Source organism: Ascidia mentula, chromosome 9 (assembly GCF_947561715.1).
Source record: "Ascidia mentula chromosome 9, kaAscMent1.1, whole genome shotgun sequence".
NCBI lineage: Eukaryota > Metazoa > Chordata > Ascidiacea > Phlebobranchia > Ascidiidae > Ascidia > Ascidia mentula.
The window spans coordinates 10437874-10462478 of NC_138574.1; the positions used below are offsets into that span (position 1 = coordinate 10437874).

Sequence of the window (24605 nt, forward strand, 5' to 3'; positions counted from 1 at the left end):
GGAGGCATTTACAAGCACCAATTCATTTTCGATTGTTCTAGTACGTGACCATGGCGACGTTTGTGGTACTCGATTTGCCTAATTAGCAAAAATAAAAACCATAATTGTAATAGCCCAAAACACGTTTGTTCAATGTCGAAGCTCGTATCCAACGAGCTTAAAAAAGAGTTCAACAGGTGAACACAAACGGTTAAACAGACAAGGGTATATTATGCTCGTAGGTAAGTCTAACAGTAAGTTTTTAACATTGCTTCATCGCAGTTTAGATTGGCGTTCACACCTAATATTCCTTAGCGACACAAGTTTCTGTTGGTAAACAAGGAGTTTTTTTAATTCAAATAAGAAATCGTGCATAAAAGTGTGATATTATACAGTCAAAACGATGTATTGAAAATAGGTTCAACTCTGACCTTTGCATGGTAAAATATTTTATGATGGATTGGTGAAAAGCATGACGCAAACTTTGTGTACAATTTATTTTTGTTTTACACACTGTGAGCTGGTTTGTATGTGGGCTTGTGTGGAAGAAAATAGAAAAAACGTTTCAGAAACATCGATCTATTGTGCATCGGAACAGTTCGTCTAAAGTTTAACGCAGATGGTTACGTCATCGTCCTAAAGACCAAGACCATACCCTTTGCATAATGACGCGCAATAGCTTTTATCAGGTAATTATTTCTTTTACAAATAATCGCTTGTGGCGACTGCACTGTTCGCCTGCTGCATCGAAGCGTTCATTGCCTTTTTCTTGTGTCTCGGTTACGGCTTTATAAACGTGTGTTTTGAGTCGCTCGCTATTTCTATACCGTACAACTTGCTGAATAAAGCATCAATCGCTTTACACTACAAATAAATTCATTTGTATATCGAGTAGAACTCTTAAAAAGAGAAATTTGGTTATAGTATCACATTTTACTTTGTCGACACGATACGTGGTTTATCTCGTCGGGTGCTGTGTCTCTTACAGGATTTTCATAAATTTTAACCTTTATTTATCTAATACAAATGGATAAAATTTTGACTACTAGTAGGAGTGCCAATAATTTCCGAAATTGCAGACTCACAAGGGGTCAGTAGAATAGATGCCTTTCTTGAACCATTAATTTTGGCTTTTATATTAAAATTTATGCATATTTTATGAAATTTCTGTGTCTCTGATCTTTGTGTTTTTTGTTCTGTTTATGAAAACACAAACCACCATTTAAATTTTGCAGAGCTGTTCGTCATTTTGTTGCGACAACTATGCCAGGATTTCGCATTGCGACCCCTTTAAGCTAAAAAATCATTTTTTATAACTAGGAACTGGGAAATATTGCAATATACGTGACTGTGGCATAGAGTTTGAACCGAGGTCACAACTCTGCGACCTACTGTTAAAATGTGTAATTACTAACGTTCGACCCCAAAGTCAGACACACGTTTAAAATCACGCAAATGTGAAACTTTTTCAGGACGGACTGATGTTGTTCCCTTTATTAAACGCACTATACCAATACAAAGTAGCGCACGCATTCTTTGTTTGTCGTCACACTTCTTATGCCTTATTGGATTCAGAACTAGTCACCATGGTAGAATCTACAGCTGTCGTTCGTCGAATGAACTTTGACCGTCAAAGAGCAATTGACATATTTTTGCAGTACTTGTGCGAAACTAAGCGCATGTCAGATGTTTTAGTTCTCATTGCGAACAAACGATAATGAACTCTATTTGACATTTCGTTGATACGTGTTGCCCAGGGTCGTTCATCATTCCTGGACTTTGCCCTTTTCCTTATTAATTGTAAGCACTTTTGGCAGAAAAACGTAAAGCTCTTAGAAAGGTGGAAAGTCACCAGGAAATCAGTTTTTTGATGATTTGACCTAATGCAAACCAATTTTATCTACATTACAGTAGAGTCTGTGATGACGAAATCCACCGATCACAGTGTGACATGTCAAACATAGGTGAAGTCAAGGAACGAAACCTTGGTTCAAGGCCACGCAAAGTATACAATTACCATAGGAAGCGATTGATTGGATGACAAAGCAAACCGCATTTGTTTGAGAAGCACACAACGTTTGATGCCGGCAGACAAATAACTATTTGTCCTTGTCTGGAAGCACTTACAAGAACCAATGTATTTTCGACTGTTCTAGTGCGTGACTATGGCCACGTTTGTGGTACTCGATTTGCCTACTTGGCAAAAACAAAATTCATGATTGTAATATCCCAAATCTCGTTTGTTCAATGTCCAAGATCGTATCCAACGGGCAAAAAAAGGGTTCAACAGGTGACCACAAACAGTTTAACAGACAAGGGTATATTATGCCCGTTTAACAGTAAGTTTATTAACATGGCATCATGGCAGTTAAGATTGGCGTTCATCACTCCTAATGGAGATCATCTACATGAAAGCACATTTGTAGTTTATTGAAAAACCAATTGTTATGGCAATATTAAATCTTTGAATATTAAACCCCTTCGTAAATATCTGTCTAGTGCTTTTTCTTGCCAATTGAAAGGAATCAAAGTGTAATGTTTGACAAATATCAACGTAAAATCTTGTATCAGTCGATTGCCGGTGTATGCCTTAAGTCTACATGCAACGCAGGTTTGTCTTTATGATGGTAAACAGGGAGCTTTTTTAATTCAAATAAGAAATCGTACATAAAAGTGTGATATTTTTTCATGATATTTTCATAAATATTACCATTTATTTACAAATGCGTAAAAATTTGACTGCCACTAGGAGCGCCGTTAATTTCGGGATTTGCAGACTCACAAGGGGTCAGTAGAATAGTTGCAGGAGGTCTTTCTTGAACCATTAATTTTGGCTTTTCGAATAAAATTTAGGCATATTTTGTGCTTTTTCTGTGTCTCTCTTCTTCGTGCTTTTTTTGTTTATGCAACCAAAAATTACTATTTAAATTTTGCTGAGCTGTTCGAAATTTTGTTGCGACAACTATGCCAGGATTTCGCATTGCGACCCCTTTAAGCTAATAGATTATTTTTTATAACTTTGAACTTGAAACTATAGCGTTATAGCGTTATACATGTTTTTGGCATGGCGTTTGAATTTGTGTGTTTGATAACGTAAGAAAGTTATTAGGAAAGGACTTTTTAGGGAAGTTAAAGGAAAGGGGGTTTTTAGTTCCTTATTGATGCCAAGTGATGAATACAGCAACATTAATGCAGCAACAAGTTAAGTTCAAAACTTCTTCCTGTTTCAGCCTGAACATATTTGCAAAGAATGTGCGTTAAGCGGAAAATTTACGACGTAAACCGACTCGAGTTTGAAAGTAATGGGTTATTCTGCACCAAATTTTTAACGCCCATTTCACGATATAAAGTAGGTTAAAATGAAAGAAACGCAATAGGTGTTGCCAACTTCGTCTGCAGCCTTTTGATAACCTCTGTGAAAGATTAGGCCTTTTTGACGGTTTCCTTGTGAAACTTTTTCAGGACGGACTGCTGTTGTTCCTTTTATTAAACACACTATACCAATACAAAGTAGTTGATCGCACGCATTCACAGTTTTAAACTATTCGTTCGAAACTCGAGAGGCTTTTGTCAGATGTAACACTTCCCATAGCTATCGAAGAGAATGACGTTACACTTGTTGTGAACTAATGGCTTCAGAACTAGTCATCAAGAAAGAATCTACAGCTGTCGTTCGTCGAATCACCTCAGACCGACAAGGAGTACTGCTCGTTCATATTTGTGTCATTTCGAAACTAAGCGCATGTCAGATGTTTTAGTTCTCATGGCAATGAACTTGCTAACTCTCTGAACAAACGATCCTGACCTCTTTTTGACATTGAAGTCAAGACACGAGACCTTGGCCACTCCAAGTATACAATTACCTATGGAAACGGTTTAATAGACGACAGAGCAAATAACCGTAATTGTTTGAGAAGCACGTACCGTTTGACGCAGACACATAAGTTTATAACATGTATACTTCTGCATCATTTGAATTGATATATGCATTTCTCAATGCTACCTTATTGTGACAAAATGAAAATGGGTCCAAATCTAGTCTTTGCATGACAAAATATTTTAACACCGTGTTAGTGTAAATGCCGCAAACTGTGTACGATTTATTTTCATCCAGCGCACTGTGAATAGAAGAAAATGGTAAGGTATATGGGCTTGAGTGAAAGGAACTTGAAAAAACGTTTTATAACAATCGATCTATCGTGCATTGGAGCAGTTCGTCTGAAGTTCAACGCAGACAGTTACGTCATCGTCCTGACGACCAAACCGGTTGCGAAATAACGCGCATGCGCCACGCAACGGAAAGTTTCATCACCTTGACAGGGGAAGGAGGCACCTGGAAAAACATGCAAAGCAAACACATGAATCTATAAAAGTCTGCAGATGCACACAGCGAATCACACTTGAGCGAAGTTTATTCGATACAAGTGAGAAGACTCGAAGAAACAAGCTACGAAGATGAATCTCGGACGGGCTTTCGTTTTGAGCTTGTGCATACTTGTCGTTATGGGAAGGCCCCGCAAAGCGGAGAAGAAGGTAAGATTTTTGAAGTGCTCCTGTAGGCTGTTCATTATTTAAAACGTTAGGCTTACGTGTTCCAACTTTTGCATTGTTTTCTGAGTTTCTCATCATCGGCAAGTTTGGGTCTCAATATTTCGCCACAATGTGTAATAATATGCCATATTAAACAACATAATCGGACGGACATTATAAGCTATTTTTCCTCCAGAATCGCACTCAAACAATAAAACAGCTTCGGGACGGAGACATCGCCCCAGCACTGAGTGGTGAGTAGTATTATAACTGATAGAGCAACTACAAATATTCTTGAACTATACATTATACTAACAGATCCTGAGTGCACGGGAGCGGGCGGAGAGCCTTTAAGTACAGAACCATTTGAAAAACCTGGAGATTGCGATCATTTTTACCAATGTGGTGCCGGTAAGTTGTTTGAAATCAAATGAGTTGCTTTTTTATTTTGCTAAAGACATTTTCTTTGTCTTTGTCAAAACCTAAAGTTAATAACCGACCACAACTTCAGTATGATTGTACAAAGTTCAATGCCAAACACTTTGGAAATGAACAGCCATAATTTATCGCAGGCATTTTGTACATCATGCCTTGTGGTGAGGGAACGGCTTTCAATCCAAGTCTCAAGGTGTGTGATTATCCTTACAACGTACCCGGGTGTGGCGGAACTGATTCTACAGGCACAACCACAACCACAACCACGGAAACAACACCAATCGATACTCCAGGTACAACAGTTGGTTTTAATTATGCTGATGCATTTCCACACCTAACCGTTCAAGGGAATGCACAATGAAACCAGATGAATTTTACGTGCAAGGCAAACATGCAGTTAAACGTGAAGCAATTATAATTTTTCTCGAGTTACGGTGACGCTAAAGCTTGTAATAATGTGGAAATACTACATACAGACCCAACGTGCACGGGACCGAGCGGAGAACCTTTAAGTACAGAACCATTTGAAAAACCTGGAGATTGCGATCATTTTTACCAATGTGGTGCCGGTAAGTTGTTTGAAATCAAATGAGTTGCTTTTTTATTTTGCTAAAGACATTTTCTTTGTCTTTGTCAAAACCTAAAGTTAATAACCGATCACAACTTCAGTATGATTGTACAAAGTTCAATGCCAAACATTTTGGAAATGAACAGCCATAATTTATCGCAGGCATTTTGTACATCATGCCTTGTGGTGAGGGAACGGCTTTCAATCCAAGTCTCAAGGTGTGTGATTATCCTTACAACGTACCCGGGTGTGGCGGAACTGATTCTACAGGCACAACCACAACCACAACCACGGAAACAACACCAATCGATACTCCAGGTACAACAGTTGGTTTTAATTATGCTGATGCATTTCCACACCTAATCGTTCAAGGGAATGCACAATGAAACCAGATGAATTTTACGTGCAAGGCAAACATGCAGTTAAACGTGAAGCAATTATAATTTTTCTCGAGTTACGGTGACGCTAAAGCTTGTAATAATGTGGAAATACTACATACAGACCCAACGTGCACGGGACCGAGCGGAGAACCTTTAAGTACAGAACCATTTGAAAAACCTGGAGATTGCGATCATTTTTATCAATGTGGTGCCGGTAAGTTGTTTGAAATCAAATGAGTTGCTTTTTTATTTTGCCAAAACATTTTTTGTTTTTGTCAAAACGTAAACTTAATAACAGACCACAATTTCAGTAATTGCTTTTAGTATTGACATTAATGTGAGTTCGTTGTTTGATACAAAAAAACTTTTTTTTCCGTTTTTCTCGTGTTATTTCAGAACATAAAAAAAATATTTTTGAATCTTAGTACATTTTTGATGAAATGATGCTGATTAATAAACCACAAAATATATTGTATTTTGTATGATTGTGAAAAGTTCAACAAACACTTTGGAATGACCGGCTATGATTTATCGCAGGCATTTTGTACATCATGCCTTGTGCCCCTGGAACGGCTTTCAATCCAAGTCTCAAGGTGTGCGATTGGCCTTACAACGTACCCGGGTGTGGCGGAACTGATCCTCCAACCTCTCCAACAACCCCAACCACTCCAACCACTCCAACCACTCCAACCACTCCAACCACTCCAACCACTCCAACCACCCCAACCACCCCAACCACTCCAACCACTCCAATCACTCCAACAGGTACAACAGCTGGTTTGAGTTATGCTATATTTCCACACCTAATTCTTCTGAGAAATGCACAATGATACCAGATGAATTTTACGTGCAGGGCAAACATGCAGTTAAACGTGAAGCAATTATAATTTTTCTCGAGTTACGGTGACGCTAAAGCTTGTAACAATGTGGAAATATTAGATACATGTTCGATCTGCACGGGAGAGGACGGAAAACTTTTATGTGCAGGACCATTTGAAAAGCCCGACGATTGCGATAATTTTTACGTATGTGTTGCTGGTAAGTTGACTGAAATCAAAAGAGTTGCATTTTAAATTTATCAAAAACCTTTTATTGTCTATGTTAAATCCCAAAGTTAGTAACAGCTCGCTAGATTGAGTAATTACTTTAATCATTGACATTATGTGAGCTCGTGGTTTAATTCCAAAAAAATTTTCGGCAAATTTGCTGTTTTTTTTTCATATTAAACTAAACGTCCGTTTCTCTTTCTTGTATCTTAGTAGGTATTTGATCAAGTGAAGCGGATCAGTACCCCAAATACATAATGTGTTATGTATGTTTGTGTAAAGGTCAATGCCAAACCCTTTTGAAATGTCCGGCTATGCATTTTCACAGGCATTTTGTACATCATACCTTGTCCCGATGGTATGGCTTACAATCGATGCACCAGGACTTGTGAATCGTCTGACACAGTACCCGAGTGTGGCGGAACTGATCCTACAACCCCAATCACGGATCCACCTCCAGGTACAACAGTTGGTTTGAATTATGGTGATGCATTTCCACACATAATTCTTCTGGGGAATGCACAATGATACCTGATGAATTTTACGTGCAAGGCAAACATGCAGTTAAACGTGAAGCAATTATCACTATTCTCGAGTAACGGTGACGTTAAAGCTTGTAACAATGTGGAAATATTAGATACAGACCCAATGTGCACGGGAGCGGACGGAGAACCTTTAAGTACAGGACCATTTGAAAAACCTGGAGATTGCGATCATTTTTACCAATGTGGTGCCGGTAAGTTGTTTAAAAACAAATGAGTTAATTTGATTGTTTTGCCAAAAATATTTTTTGGTTATTGTCAAATCCTAAAGTTAATAACAGATCACAATTTTGGTATGATTGAAAAAAGGCCAATGCCAAACAATTTGGAAATGACCGACCGTGTTTTATCACAGGCATTTTGTACATCATGCCTTGTGGTGAGGGAACGGTTTTCAATCCAAGTCTCAATGTGTGCGATTGGCCTTACAACGTACCCGGGTGTAGCGGAACTGATCCAATAACCGATCCTTCAGGTGCAATACGTGGTGTTAAATTTGGGGCATTTCAATACTTACTAAACCATTCTTGGGAATGCTCAATTACACTAGATGAAGTTTATGTACAGGAAAGACATGCAGTTGAACCTATGAAATTTATAACTTTTGGCAATTTACAGTGACGTTAAAGCTTGTAATAATGTGGAAATATTACATACAGACCCAACGTGCACGGGAGCGGACGGAGAGCCTTTAAGTACAGAACCGTTTGAAAAACCTGGAGATTGCGATCATTTCTATCAATGTGGTGCCGGTAAGTTGTTTAAAAATAAATGAGTTTCTGTATTTGTGCACAAAACGAGTTTCTGAATGTTGATTTTGTGTTTGCTAAAAATATTTTTGGCTATGTTATAACGTAAAATTAACAGCAGATCGCGGTGCTAGTAATTTCCTTGTGTATTGACACCAATGTGAGTTAGTAGTTTCATGCAAAACAATTGTTTTCTTCAAATTTTCTGGTGTTTTTACCCAATGTAAAAAAAACTTCCGTTTTTTAATCCTGGTTCTTAGTACGTTTTTGATACATTAAAGCAGATTTGTACACCACAATATATATTGTAATTTTTGTGATTGTAAAAAGGCCAATGCCAAACACTTTGGAAATAACCGACTGTGTTTTATCGCAGGCATTTTGTACACCATGCCTTGTGCCGCTGGAACGGTTTTCAATCCAAGTATCAAGGTGTGTGATTGGCCTTACAACGTACCCGGGTGTGGCGGAACTGATTCTACAGGCACAACCACGGAATCACCTCCAATCATCACTACAGGTACAACAGTTGGTTTTAATTATGCTGATGCATTTCCACACCTAACTGTTCTTTGGAATGCACCATGATACTTGATGTATTTTGCGTGCATGGCAAACATGCAGTTAAACGTAAAACAGTTATAAAATTTCTCGAGTTACGGTGACGTTAAAGCTTGTAATAATGTGGAAATATTACATACAGACCCAATGTGCACGGGAGCGGGCGGAGAGCCTTTAAGTACAGGACCATTTGAAAAACCTGGAGATTGCGATCATTTTTACCAATGTGGTGCCGGTAAGTTGTTTGAAATAAAATGAGCTGCTTACAAAAACATCTGTTTTTTGGCCTTTTTTTCTTTTTTTATTGTCAAAACGAAACACTGTTTTCAAAATATTGGATCTTAATAATTTTTTATCAAGTAAGCAGATGTTTTTTTCCATGTGTGTTGTATTTTGTGTATTTCATAATTGACTTAAGCCAATCTTTTTTGAAATGATTGCAGGCATTCTCTATACCAAGCCCTGTGGGGATGGAACGGTTTTCAATCCTGCTATCGCAGTATGCGATTGGCCTTATGCAGTGCCTGGATGTTCGTAGGTTTGTATCTAACCATTCCGGTTTTTAGTTTTGTGACCTTATTTCTCTAATAATAGCCAACGATCTTCCGTAATTTTGTACAGCTGACCTATAAGCACAATTTGATCCAAATATCTTACAAATCGGGTAGTTTTCGTAAATGTTTTGTGATGATTATTTTACAAACGTATTCTTTTGAATTTCAGATTAATATAGAAAGACTCTCATCAAAGATATATTCAATTGTAATTTTTGTTGTAATTTCTGACCATTTTCGTGCCTGTTACTCTGCCAATTTTGCATTGTAACAACGCATCAAAATGAAATTGACATTATTTGGGTCATAATAAAAATCATTGAGAGTTACACTTGTTGCAAACAATTAAAGTGCAGTACAGCAGGAGCATATACAAAAAATTTTGTTATGTATGTTTATGGGGGTTTTCTTCATCTTTTTTCAACATCCTTTAGTCATTTTGAAAATATGTTTTCACGACCATACGACAAGCGCCAGCAAATCAATTCGTTTTACTAAGATAATGCCTCAAGCTGATATAGTGTTTTTTTCACCCATATTGAGTTAAAAATCAGGGAGTTACAAAAGTTTGTCACAGAAACTGCTGGTAGTTTGCAACCAGCAAATGGTCTGAAGTATTTTCAACAGATAATTTTAACAAATATAAATTTTGCAAAAAAAGCTCTCGTTTCGTCAAGCTAGTACAAACGCCGCGCTGAAAGCATTTGCAGTCACGAGGTTTTGATTCAGAGCACGCAAACGTAGAAAAATCAGGACATAAACTTACTAAACATTTGTTTTGGTTTTTACAAACCTGATCAACGATTGTGTGTCGTTTATAATACTGTATTATGGTTGAAAAGACAAAAACGCACAATTTATAGAATGTAACTGTATGTTACGTGGTCTTTAAGGCAAGTTTTACGTAATAACTTACGTCATTCCATTCACATGGGCAATGAACTGTGTGTGATTGCGTGAGAGGCGCTAAACTGTCCAGGGAATGTTATTTATACATGCATTCTGCACGAAGAACGAGTCTGGTTTTCCATCATCCTAAACGAAAGACTGCAAACGCAAGTCTATTCAACTTCAACGTCGTAAACCAGTTAGAAACACCTTTGTACGTTTCATTTGCTCGAAACTTGCCCATAATATTCACAGCCGCAAATTTACGAAGTGAAGGGTACGGGTGGCTATGTACATGACATTGCACTTTTCTTGACTTTTCGGTTGGTTGTGAAAGATCGTTGAACCTCCAGAACCTTTCTTGGTGATGTTTTGTCACCATTTAAATATTTTTTGTTGATAAAATTTATAGTGTTGATTTATGCCTGTATCTACGCCAATACAAACGCATTCACATTTTTTAGACTATTTGTTCGAAACCAAGTAGAGAGGTATTTGTCAGATGTAACATTTCCCATTGCTATCGAAGAGAATGACGTCAAACTTTTTCATATTTTACAAATACTTTTACGAAACTAAGCGCATATCAGATGTTTTAGTTCTCATTGCGAACAAACGATATTGAACTTCATTTGACATTTCGTTGATACGTGTTGCCCAGGGTCGTTCAACATTCCTGGACTTTGCCCTTTTCCTTAATTGTAAGCACTTTTAGCAGAAACACTTAAAGCTCTTAGAAAGGTGGAAAATCACCAGGAAATTAGTTTTGTAAATGTTTGACCTAATGCTGCAAACCAATTTTATATATATACAGTGAAGTATGTCATGGAGAAATCCACGTATACCGATCATATTCTGACATGTCAAATATAGGTGAAGTCAAGGAACGAAACATTGGTTCAAGGCCACGCAAAGTATACAATTACCATAGGTAGTGGTTGATTGGATGACAAAGTAAATAACCGCATTTGTTTGAGAAGCACACAGCGTTTGATGCCCTCAGACACATAACTATTTGTCCTTGTCTGGAGGAATTTACAGCACCAATTCATTTTCGATTGTTCTAGTACGTTACCATGGCGACGTTTGTTGTACTCGATTTGCCTAATTAGCTAAAATAAAAACCATAATTGTAATATCCCAAAACACGTTTGTTCAATGTCGATTTTCGTATCCAACGAGCTTAAAAAAGGCTTCAACAGGTGAACACAAACGGTTAAACAGACAAGGGTATATTATGCTCGTAGGTAAGTCTAACAGTAAGTTTTTTCACATGGCTTCATCGCAGTTTAGATTGGCGTTCACACCTAATATTCCTTAGCGACACAAGTTTCTGTTGGTAAACAAGGAGTTTTTTTAATTCAAATAAGAAATCGTGCATAAAAGTGTGATATTATACAGTCAAAACGATGTATTGAAAATAGGTTCAACTCTGACCTTTGCATGGTAAAATATTTTATGATGGATTGGTGAAAAGCATGACGCAAACTTTATGTAAAATTTATTTTTGTTTTACACACTGTGAGCTGGTTTGTATGTGGGCTTGTGTGGAAGAAAATAGAAAAAACGTTTCAGAAACATCGATCTATCGTGCATCGGAACAGTTCGTCTAAAGTTTAACGCAGATCGTTACGTCATCGTCCTAAAGACCAAGACCATACCCTTTACATAATAACGCGCAATAGCTTTTATCAGGAAATTATTTCTTTTACAAATAATCACTTGTGGCGACTGCACTGTTCGCCTGCTGCATCGAAGCGTTCATTGCCTTTTTCTTGTGTCTCGGTTACGGCTTTATAAACGTGTGTTTTGAGTCGCTCGCTATCTCTATATCGCACAACTTGCTGAATAAAGCATCAATCGCTTTACACTACAAATAAATTCATTTGTACATCGAGTAGAACTCTCAAAAAGAGAAATTTGGTTATAGTATCACATTTTACTTTGTCGACACGATACGTGATTTATCTCGTCGGGTGCTGTGTCTCTTACAGGATTTTCATAAATTTTAACCTTTATTTATCTAATACAAATGGATAAAATTTTGACTACTACTAGGAGTGCCAATAATTTCCGAAATTGCAGACTCACAAGGGGTCAGTAGAATAGATGCAAGGGGTCTTTCTTGAACCATTAATTTTGGCTTTTATATTAAAATTTATGCATATTTTATGAAATTTTTGTGTCTCTGATCTTTGTGTTTTTTGTTCTGTATATGAAAACACAAACCACCATTTAAATTTTGCAGAGCTGTTCGTCATTTTGTTGCGACAACTATGCCAGGATTTCGCATTGCGACCCCTTTAAGCTAAAAAATCATTTTTTATAACTAGGAACTGGGAAATATTGCAATATACGTGTTTGTGGCATGGAGTTTGAACCGAGGTCACAACTCTGTGACCTACTGTTAAAATGTGTAATTACTAAAGTTCGACCCCAAAGTCAGACACACGTTTAAAATCACGCAAATGTGAAACTTTTTCAGGACGGACTGATGTTGTTCCCTTTATTAAACGCACTATACCAATACAAAGTAGCGCACGCATTCTTTGTATGTCGTCACACTTCTTATGCCTTATTGGATTCAGAACTAGTCACCATGGAAGAATCTACAGCTGTCGTTCGTCGAATGAACTTTGACCGTCAAAGAGCAATTGACATATTTTTGCAGTACTTGTGCGAAACTAAGCGCATGACAGATGTTTTAGTTCTCATTGCGAACAAACGATAATGAACTCTATTTGACATTTCGTTGATACGTGTTGCCCAGGGTCGTTCATCATTCCTGGACTTTGCCCTTTTCCTTATTAATTGTAAGCACTTTTGGCAGAAAAACGTAAAGCTCTTAGAAAGGTGGAAAGTCACCAGGAAATCAGTTGTTTGATGATTTGACCTAATGCAAACCAATTTTATCTACATTACAGTAGAGTCTGTGATGACGAAATCCACCGATCACAGTGTGACATGTCAAACATAGGTGAAGTCAAGGAACGAAACCTTGGTTCAAGGCCACGCAAAGTATACAATTACCATAGGAAGCGATTGATTGGATGACAAAGCAAACCGCATTTGTTTGAGAAGCACACAACGTTTGATGCCGGCAGACAAATAACTATTTGTCCTTGTCTGGAAGCATTTACAAGAACCAATGTATTTTCGACTGTTCTAGTGCGTGACTATGGCCACGTTTGTGGTACTCGATTTGCCTACTTGGCAAAAACAAAATTCATGATTGTAATATCCCAAATCTCGTTTGTTCAATGTCCAAGATCGTATCCAACGGGCAAAAAAAGGCTTCAACAGGTGACCACAAACAGTTTAACAGACAAGGGTATATTATGCCCGTTTAACAGTAAGTTTATTAACATGGCATCATGGCAGTTAAGATTGGCGTTCATCACTCCTAATGGAGATCATCTACATGAAAGCACATTTGTAGTTTATTGAAAAACCAATTGTTATGGCAATATTAAATCTTTGAATATTAAACCCCTTCGTAAATATCTGTCTAGTGCTTTTTCTTGCCAATTGAAAGGAATCAAAGTGTAATGTTTGACAAATATCAACGTAAAATCTTGTATCAGTCGATTGCCGGTGTATGCCTTAAGTCTACATGCAACGCAGGTTTGTCTTTATGATGGTAAACAGGGAGCTTTTTTAATTCAAATAAGAAATCGTACATAAAAGTGTGATATTTTTTCATGATATTTTCATAAATATTACCATTTATTTACAAATGCGTAAAAATTTGACTGCCACTAGGAGCGCCGTTAATTTCGGGATTTGCAGACTCACAAGGGGTCAGTAGAATAGTTGCAGGAGGTCTTTCTTGAACCATTAATTTTGGCTTTTCGAATAAAATTTAGGCATATTTTGTGCTTTTTCTGTGTCTCTCTTCTTCGTGCTTTTTTTGTTTATGCAACCAAAAATTACTATTTAAATTTTGCTGAGCTGTTCGAAATTTTGTTGCGACAACTATGCCAGGATTTCGCATTGCGACCCCTTTAAGCTAATAGATTATTTTTTATAACTTTGAACTTGAAACTATAGCGTTATAGCGTTATACATGTTTTTGGCATGGCGTTTGAATTTGTGTGTTTGATAACGTAAGAAAGTTATTAGGAAAGGACTTTTTAGGGAAGTTAAAGGAAAGGGGGTTTTTAGTTCCTTATTGATGCCAAGTGATGAATACAGCAACATTAATGCAGCAACAAGTTAAGTTCAAAACTTCTTCCTGTTTCAGCCTGAACATATTTGCAAAGAATGTGCGTTAAGCGGAAAATTTACGACGTAAACCGACTCGAGTTTGAAAGTAATGGGTTATTCTGCACCAAATTTTTAACGCCCATTTCACGATATGAAGTAGGTTAAAATGAAAGAAACGCAATAGGTGTTGCCAACTTCGTCTGCAGCCTTTTGATAACCTCTGTGAAAGATTAGGCCTTTTTGACGGTTTCCTTGTGAAACTTTTTCAGGACGGACTGCTGTTGTTCCTTTTATTAAACACACTATACCAATACAAAGTAGTTGATCGCACGCATTCACAGTTTTAAACTATTCGTTCGAAACTCGAGAGGCTTTTGTCAGATGTAACACTTCCCATAGCTATCGAAGAGAATGACGTTACACTTGTTGTGAACTAATGGCTTCAGAACTAGTCATCAAGAAAGAATCTACAGCTGTCGTTCGTCGAATCACCTCAGACCGACAAGGAGTACTGCTCGTTCATATTTGTGTCATTTCGAAACTAAGCGCATGTCAGATGTTTTAGTTCTCATGGCAATGAACTTGCTAACTCTCTGAACAAACGATCCTGACCTCTTTTTGACATTGAAGTCAAGACACGAGACCTTGGCCACTCCAAGTATACAATTACCTATGGAAACGGTTTAATAGACGACAGAGCAAATAACCGTAATTGTTTGAGAAGCACGTACCGTTTGACGCAGACACATAAGTTTATAACATGTATACTTCTGCATCATTTGAATTGATATATGCATTTCTCAATGCTACCTTATTGTCTCAAAATGAAAATGGGTCCAAATCTAGTCTTTGCATGACAAAATATTTTAACACCGTGTTAGTGTAAATGCTGCAAACTGTGTACGATTTATTTTCATCCAGCGCACTGTGAATAGAAGAAAATGGTAAGGTATATGGGCTTGAGTGAAAGGAACTTGAAAAAACGTTTTATAACAATCGATCTATCGTGCATTGGAGCAGTTCGTCTGAAGTTCAACGCAGACAGTTACGTCATCGTCCTGACGACCAAACCGGTTGCGAAATAACGCGCATGCGCCACGCAACGGAAAGTTTCATAACCTTGACAGGGGAAGGAGGCACCTGGAAAAACATGCAAAGCAAACACATGAATCTATAAAAGTCTGCAGATGCACACAGCGAATCACACTTGAGCGAAGTTTATTCGATACAAGTGAGAAGACTCGAAGAAACAAGATACGAAGATGAATCTCGGACGGGCTTTCGTTTTGAGCTTGTGCATACTTGTCGTTATGGGAAGGCCCCGCAAAGCGGAGAAGAAGGTAAGATTTTTGAAGTGCTCCTGTAGGCTGTTCATTATTTAAAACGTTAGGCTTACGTGTTCCAACTTTTGCATTGTTTTCTGAGTTTCTCATCATCGGCAAGTTTGGGTCTCAATATTTCGCCACAATGTGTAATAATATGCCATATTAAACAACATAATCGGACGGACATTATAAGCTATTTTTCCTCCAGAATCGCACTCAAACAATAAAACAGCTTCGGGACGGAGACATCGCCCCAGCACTGAGTGGTGAGTAGTATTATAACTGATAGAGCAACTACAAATATTCTTGAACTATACATTATACTAACAGATCCTGAGTGCACGGGAGCGGGCGGAGAGCCTTTAAGTACAGAACCATTTGAAAAACCTGGAGATTGCGATCATTTTTACCAATGTGGTGCCGGTAAGTTGTTTGAAATCAAATGAGTTGCTTTTTTATTTTGCTAAAGACATTTTCTTTGTCTTTGTCAAAACCTAAAGTTAATAACCGATCACAACTTCAGTATGATTGTACAAAGTTCAATGCCAAACACTTTGGAAATGAACAGCCATAATTTATCGCAGGCATTTTGTACATCATGCCTTGTGGTGAGGGAACGGCTTTCAATCCAAGTCTCAAGGTGTGTGATTGGCCTTACAACGTACCCGGGTGTGGCGGAACTGATTCTACAGGCACAACCACAACCACGGAAACAACACCAATCGATACTCCAGGTACAACAGTTGGTTTTAATTATGCTGATGCATTTCCACACCTAACCGTTCAAGGGAATGCACAATGAAACCAGATGAATTTTACGTGCAAGGCAAACATGCAGTTAAACGTGAAGCAATTATAATTTTTCTCGAGTTACGGTGACGCTAAAGCTTGTAATAATGTGGAAACACTACATACAGACCCAACGTGCACGGGACCGAGCGGAGAACCTTTAAGTACAGAACCATTTGAAAAACCTGGAGATTGCGATCATTTTTACCAATGTGGTGCCGGTAAGTTGTTTGAAATCAAATGAGTTGCTTTTTTATTTTGCTAAAGACATTTTCTTTGTCTTTGTCAAAACCTAAAGTTAATAACCGATCACAACTTCAGTATGATTGTACAAAGTTCAATGCCAAACACTTTGGAAATGAACAGCCATAATTTATCGCAGGCATTTTGTACATCATGCCTTGTGGTGAGGGAACGGCTTTCAATCCAAGTCTCAAGGTGTGTGATTGGCCTTACAACGTACCCGGGTGTGGCGGAACTGCTTCTACAGGCACAACCACAACCACGGAAACAACACCAATCGATACTCCAGGTACAACAGTTGGTTTTAATTATGCTGATGCATTTCCACACCTAACCGTTCAAGGGAATGCACAATGAAACCAGATGAATTTTACGTGCAAGGCAAACATGCAGTTAAACGTGAAGCAATTATAACTTTTCTCGAGTTACGGTGACGTTAAAGCTTGTAATAATGTGGAAATATTAGATACAGACCCAACGTGCACGGGACCGAACGGAGAGCCTTTAAGTACAGAACCATTTGAAAAACCTGGAGATTGCACTCATTTTTACCAATGTGGTGCCGGTAAGATGTTTGAAACAAAATGAGTTGCTTTTTTATTTTGCCAAAACATTTTTTTGTTTTTGTCAAAACGTAAACTTAATAACAGATCACAATTTCAGTAATTCCTTTTAGTATTGACATTAATGTGAGTTCGTGGTTTGATGCAAAAAAACTTTTTTTTAAGTTTTTCTCGTGTTGTTTCAGAATATAAAAAAAAATATTTTTTGAATCTTGGATCTTAGTACATTTTTGATAAAATGATGCAGATTAATAAACCACAAAATATATTGTATTTTGTATGATTGTGAAAAGTTCAACAAACACTTTTGAAATGACCAGACATGATTTATCGCAGGCATTTTGTACATCATGCCTTGTGCCCCTGGAACGGCTTTCAATCCAAGTCTCAAGGAGTGTGATTGGCCTTACAACGTACCCGGGTGTGGCGGAACTGATCCTACAACCACAACCGCGCAACCACCTACAATCACTGCGGAACCACCTCCGACCACTACAACCACTCCAATCACTCCAACAGGTACAACAGCTGGTTTGAATTATGCTATATTTCCACACCTAATTCTTCTGAGAAATGCACAATGATACCAGATGAATTTTACGTTCAAGGTAAACATGCAGTTAAACGTAAAGCAATTATCACTATTCTCGAGTTACGGTGATGCTAAAGCTTGTAATAATGTGGAAATATTAGATACATGTTCGATCTGCACGGGAGAGGACGGAAAACTTTTATGTGCAGGACCATTTGAAAAGCCCGACGATTGCGATAATTTTTACGTATGTGTTGCTGGTAAGTTGACTGAAATCAAAAGAGTTGCATTTTTAATTTATCAAAAACCTTTCATTGTCTATGTTAAATCCCAAAGTTAGTAACAGCTCGCAAGATTGAGTAATTACTTTAATCATTGACATTATGTGAGCTCGTGGTTTAATTCCAAAAAAATTTTCGGCAAATTTGCTGTTTTTTTTTCATATTAAACTAAACGTTCGTTCCTCTTTCTTGTATCTTAGTAGGTATTTAATCAAGTGAAGCGGATCAGTACCCCAAATACATAATGTGTTATGTATGTTTGTGTAAAGGTCAATGCCAAACCCTTTTGAAATGTCCGGCTATGCATTTTCACAGGCATTTTGTACATCATACCTTGTCCCGATGGTATGGCTTACAATCGATGCACCAGGACTTGTGAATCGTCTGACACAATACCCGGGTGTGGCGGAACTGATCCTACAACCCCAATCACGGATCCACCTCCAGGTACAACAGTTGGTTTGAATTATGGTGATGCATTTCCACACATAATTCTTCTGGGGAATGCACAATGATACCTGATGAATTTTACGTGCAAGGCAAACATGCAGTTAAACGTGAAGCAATTATCACTATTCTCGAGTAACGGTGACGTTAAAGCTTGTAACAATGTGGAAATATTATATACAGACCCAATGTGCACGGGAGCGGACGGAGAACCTTTAAGTACAGGACCATTTGAAAAACCTGGAGATTGCGATCATTTTTACCAATGTGGTGCCGGTAAGTTGTTTAAAAATAAATGAGTTAATTTGATTGTTTTGCCAAAAATATTTTTTGGTTATCGTAAAATCCTAAAGTTAATAACAGATCACAATTTTGGTATGATTGAAAAAAGGCCAATGCCAAACAATTTGGAAATAACCGACCGTGTTTTATCACAGGCATTTTGTACATCATGCCTTGTGGTGAGGGAACGGTTTTCAATCCAAGTCTCAATGTGTGCGATTGGCCTTACAACGTACCCGGGTGTAGCGGAACTGATCCAATAACCGATCCTTCAGGTGCAATACGTGGTGTTAAATTTGGGGCATTTCAATACTTACTAAACCATTCTTGGGAATGCTCAATTACACTAGATGAAGTTTATGTACAGGAAAGACATGCAGTTGAACCTATGAAATTTATAACTTTTGGCAATTTACAGTGACGTTAAAGCTTGTAATAATGTGGAAATATTACATACAGACCCAACGTGCACGGGAGCGGACGGAGAGCCTTTAAGTACAGAACCGTTTGAAAAACCTGGAGATTGCGATCATTTCTATCAATGTGGTGCCGGTAAGTTGTTTAAAAATAAATGAGTTTCTGTATTTGTGCACAAAACGAGTTTCTGAATGTTGATTTTGTGTTTGCTAAAAATATTTTTGGCTATGTTATAACGTAAAATTAACAGCAGATCGCGGTGCTAGTAATTTCCTTGTGTATTGACACCAATGTGAGTTAGTAGTTTCATGCAAAACAATTGTTTTCTTCAAATTTTCTGGTGTTTTTACCCAATGTAAAAAAAACTTCCGTTTTTTAATCCTGGTTCTTAGTACGTTTTTGATACATTAAAGCAGATTTGTACACCACAATATATATTGTAATTTTTGTGATTGTAAAAAAACCAATGCCAAACACTTTGGAAATAACCGACTGTGTTTTATCGCAGGCATTTTGTACACCATGCCTTGTGCCGCTGGAACGGTTTTCAATCCAAGTATCAAGGTGTGTGATTGGCCTTACAACGTACCCGGGTGTGGCGGAACTGATTCTACAGGCACAACCACGGAATCACCTCCAATCATCACTACAGGTACAACAGTTGGTTTTAATTATGCTGATGCATTTCCACACCTAACTGTTCTTTGGAATGCACCATGATACTTGATGTATTTTGCGTGCATGGCAAACATGCAGTTAAACGTAAAACAGTTATAAAATTTCTCGAGTTACGGTGACGTTAAAGCTTGTAATAATGTGGAAATATTACATACAGACCCAATGTGCACGGGAGCGGGCGGAGAGCCTTTAAGTACAGGACCATTTGAAAAACCTGGAGATTGCGATCATTTTTACCAATGTGGTGCCGGTAAGTTGTTTGAAATAAAATGAGCTGCTTACAAAAACATCTGTTTTTTGGCCTTTTTTTCTTTTTTTATTGTCAAAACGAAACACTGTTTTCAAAATATTGGATCTTAATAATTTTTTATCAAGTAAGCAGATGTTTTTTTCCATGTGTGTTGTATTTTGTGTATTTCATAATTGACTTAAGCCAATCTTTTTTGAAATGATTGCAGGCATTCTCTATACCAAGCCCTGTGGGGATGGAACGGTTTTCAATCCTGCTATCGCAGTATGCGATTGGCCTTATGCAGTGCCTGGATGTTCGTAGGTTTGTATCTAACCATTCCGGTTTTTAGTTTTGTGACCTTATTTCTCTAATAATAGCCAACGATCTTCCGTAATTTTGTACAGCTGACCTATAAGCACAATTTGATCCAAATATCTTACAAATCGGCTAGTTTTCGTAAATGTTCTGTGATGATTATTTTACAAACGTATTCTTTTGAATTTCAGATTAATATAGAAAGACTCTCATCAAAGATATATTCAATTGTAATTTTTGTTGTAATTTCTGACTATTTTCGTGCCTGTTACTCTGCCAATTTTGCATTGTAACAACGCATCAAAATGAAATTGACATTATTTGGGTCATAATAAAAATCATTGAGAGTCACACTTGTTGCAAACAATTAAAGTGCAGTACAGCAGGAGCATATACAAAAAATTTTGTTATGTATGTTTATGGGGGTTTTCTTCATCTTTTTTCAACATCCTTTAGTCATTTTGAAAATATGTTTTCACAACCATACGACAAGCGCCAGCAAATCAATTCGTTTTACTAAGATAATGCCTCAAGCTGATATAGTGTTTTTTTCACCCATATTCAGTTAAAAATCAGGGAGTTACAAAAGTTTGTCACAGAAACTGCTGGTAGTTTGCAACCAGCAAATGGTCTGAAGTATTTTCAACAGATAATTTTAACAAATATAAATTTTGGAAAAAAAACTCTCGTTTCGTCAAGCTAGTACAAACGCCGCGCTGAAAGCATTTGCAGTCACGAGGTTGTGATTCAGAGCACGCAAACGTAGAAAAATCAGGACATAAACTTATTAAACATTTGTTTTGGTTTTTACAAACCTGATCAACGATTGTGTGTCGTTTATAATACTGAATTATGGTTGAAAAGACAAAAACGCACAATTTATAGAATGTAACTGTATGTTACGTGGTCTTTAAGGCAAGTTTTACGTAATAACTTACGTCATTCCATTCACATGGGTAATGAACTGTGTGTGATTGCGTGAGAGGCGCTAAACTGTCCAGGGAATGTTATTTATACATGCATTCTGTACGAAGAACGAGTCTGGTTTTCCATCATCCTAAACGAAAGACTGCAAACGCAAGTCTATTCAACTTCAACGTCGTAAACCAGTTAGAAACACCTTTGTACGTTTCATTTGCTCGAAACTTGCCCATAACATTCACAGCCGCAAATTTACGAAGTGAAGGGCACGGGTGGCTATGTACATGACATTGCACTTTTCTTGACTTTTCGGTTGGTTGTGAAAGATCGTTGAACTTCCAGAACCTTTCTTGGTGATGTTTTGTCACCATTTAAATATTTTTTGTTTATAAAATTAGTGTTGATTTATGCCTGTATCTATGCCAATACAAACGCATTCACATTTTTTAGACTATTTGTTCGAAACCAAGTAGAGAGGTATTTGTCAGATGTAACATTTCCATTGCTATCGAAGAGAATGACGTCAAACTTTTTGTGCCCTAATGGCTTCAGAACTAGTCACCATGGTAGAATCTACAGCTGTCGTTCGTCGAATCACCTTTGACCGACAAAGAGTAATTGACTGTTCGTTCATATTTTACAAATACTTTTACGAAACTAAGCGCATATCAGATGTTTTAGTTCTCATTGCGAACAAACGATATTGAACTTCATTTGACATTTCGTTGATACGTGTTGCCCGGGATCGTTCAACATTCCTGGACTTTGCCCTTTTCCTTAATTGTAAGCACTTTTAGCAGAAACACTTAAAGCTCTTAGAAAGGTGGAAAATCACCAGGAAATTAGTTTTGTAAATGTTTGACCTAATGCTGCAAACCAATTTTATATATATACAGTGAAGTATGTCATGGAGAAATCCACGTATACCGATCATATTCTGACATGTCAAATATAGGTGAAGTCAAGGAACGAAACATTGGTTCAAGGCCACGCAAAGTATACAATTACCATAGGTAGTGGTTGATTGGATGACAAAGTAAATAACCGCATTTGTTTGAGAAGCACACAGCGTTTGATGCCTTCAGACACATAACTATTTGTCCTTGTCTGGAGGAATTTACAGCACCAATTCATTTTCGATTGTTCTAGTACGTTACCATGGCGACGTTTGTTGTACTCGATTTGCCTAATTAGCTAAAATAAAAACCATAATTGTTATAGCCCAAAACACGTTTGTTCAATGTCGATTTTCGTATCCAACGAGCTTACAAAAGGCTTCAACAGGTGAACACAAACGGTTAAACAGACAAGGGTATATTATGCTCGTAGGTAAGTCTAACAGTAAGTTTTTAACATGGCTTCATCGCAGTTTAGATTGGCGTTCACACCTAATATTCCTTAGCGACACAAGTTTCTGTTGGTAAACAAGGAGTTTTTTTAATTCAAATAAGAAATCGTGCATAAAAGTGTGATATTATACAGTCAAAACGATGTATTGAAAATAGGTTCAACTCTGACCTTTGCATGGTAAAATATTTTATGATGGATTGGTGAAAAGCATGACGCAAACTTTGTGTACAATTTATTTTTGTTTTACACACTGTGAGCTGGTTTGTATGTGGGCTTATGTGGAAGAAAATAGAAAAAACGTTTCAGAAACATCGATCTATCGTGCATCGGAACAGTTCGTCTAAAGTTTAACGCAGATGGTTACGTCATCGTCCTAAAGACCCTTTGCATAATAATGCGCAATAGCTTTTATCAGGTAATTATTTCTTTCACAAATAATCACTTGTGGCGACTGCACTGTTCGCCTGCTGCATCGAAGCGTTCATTGCCTTTTTCTTGTGTCTCGGTTACGGCTTTATAAACGTGTATTTTGAGTCGCTCGCTATTTCTATACCGCACAACTTGTTGAATAAAGCATCAATCGCTTTACACTACAAATAAATTCATTTGTATATCGAGTAGAACTCTTAAAAAGAGAAATTTGGTTATGGTATCACATTTTACCTTGTCGACACGATACGTGATTTATCTCGTCGGGTGCTGTGTCTCTTACAGGATTTTCATAAATTTTAACCTTTATTTATCTAATACAAATGGATAAAATTTTGACTACTAGTAGGAGTGCCAATAATTTCCGAAATTGCAGACTCACAAGGGGTCAGTAGAATAGATGCCTTTCTTGAACCATTAATTTTGGCTTTTATATTAAAATTTATGCATATTTTATGAAATTTCTGTGTCCCTGATCTTTGTGTTTTTTGTTCTGTTTATGAAAACACAAACCACCATTTAAATTTTGCAGAGCTGTACGTCATTTTGTTGCGACAACTATGCCAGGATTTCGCATTGCGACCCCTTTAAGCTAAAAAATCATTTTTTATAACTAGGAACTGGGAAATATTGCAATATACGTGTTTGTGGCATAGAGTTTGAACCGAGGTCACAACTCTGCGACCTACTGTTAAAATGTGTAATTACTAACGTTCGACCCCAAAGTCAGACACACGTTTAAAATCACGCAAATGTGAAACTTTTTCAGGACGCACTGATGTTGTTCCCTTTATTAAACGCACTATACCAATACAAAGTAGCGCACGCATTCTTTGTATGTCGTCACACTTCTTATGCCTTATTGGATTCAGAACTAGTCACCATGGTAGAATCTACAGCTGTCGTTCGTCGAATGAACTTTGACCGTCAAAGAGCAATTGACATATTTTTGCAGTACTTGTGCGAAACTAAGCCCATGTCAGATGTTTTAGTTCTCATTGCGAACAAACGATAATGAACTCTATTTGACATTTCGTTGATACGTGTTGCCCAGGGTCGTTCAACATTCCTGGACTTTGCCCTTTTCCTTATTAATTGTAAGCACTTTTAGCAGAAAAACGTGAAGCTCTTAGAAAGGTGGAAAGTCACCAGGAAATCAGTTTTGTGAATATTTGACCTAATGCAAACCAATTTTATCTACATTATACAGTAGAGTCTGTGATGATGAAATCCACCGATCACAGTGTGACATGTCAAACATAGGTGAAGTCAAGGAACGAAACCTTGGTTCAAGGCCACGCAAAGTATACAATTACCATAGGAAGCGATTGATCGGATGACAAAGCAAATAACCGCATTTGTT

The 24605-nt window shown here is 37.5% G+C and overlaps 2 protein-coding genes across 2 annotated transcripts; both read left to right on the top strand.

The window, feature by feature from the left end:
• The first annotated feature begins 4482 nt into the window (after positions 1-4482).
• Positions 4483-7697, top strand: LOC145914570 (chondroitin proteoglycan 2-like). The gene is made up of 11 exons (XM_083002393.1): positions 4483-4512; positions 4706-4763; positions 4828-4920; positions 5082-5237; positions 5421-5513; positions 5675-5830; positions 6014-6106; positions 6430-6657; positions 6832-6930; positions 7267-7398; positions 7576-7697. The coding sequence occupies exons 1-11, from the start codon at positions 4483-4485 to the stop codon at positions 7695-7697; spliced, it is 1260 nt and encodes a 419-aa protein (XP_082858519.1).
• Positions 7694-9328, top strand: LOC145914571 (chitin-binding domain protein cbd-1-like). The gene is made up of 6 exons (XM_083002394.1): positions 7694-7697; positions 7836-7955; positions 8110-8232; positions 8606-8749; positions 8933-9025; positions 9234-9328. The coding sequence occupies exons 1-6, from the start codon at positions 7694-7696 to the stop codon at positions 9326-9328; spliced, it is 579 nt and encodes a 192-aa protein (XP_082858520.1).
• Positions 9329-24605: the final 15277 nt, after the last annotated feature.

What these genes read in the sequence shown, in the direction of transcription:
- LOC145914571 (XM_083002394.1), top strand. An exon ending in TCCAATAACCGATCCTTCAG is followed by an intron (nt 7,956 to 8,109) that starts GTGCAATACGTG and finishes GTGACGTTAAAG; the next exon opens with CTTGTAATAATGTGGAAATA. An exon ending in TTTTTACCAATGTGGTGCCG is followed by an intron (nt 9,026 to 9,233) that starts GTAAGTTGTTTG and finishes AAATGATTGCAG; the next exon opens with GCATTCTCTATACCAAGCCC.
- LOC145914570 (XM_083002393.1), top strand. Translation starts at nt 4,483, where the DNA reads ATGGGAAGGCCCCGCAAAGCGGAGAAGAAG. An exon ending in TTTTTACCAATGTGGTGCCG is followed by an intron (nt 4,921 to 5,081) that starts GTAAGTTGTTTG and finishes AATTTATCGCAG; the next exon opens with GCATTTTGTACATCATGCCT. An exon ending in TTTTTACCAATGTGGTGCCG is followed by an intron (nt 5,514 to 5,674) that starts GTAAGTTGTTTG and finishes AATTTATCGCAG; the next exon opens with GCATTTTGTACATCATGCCT.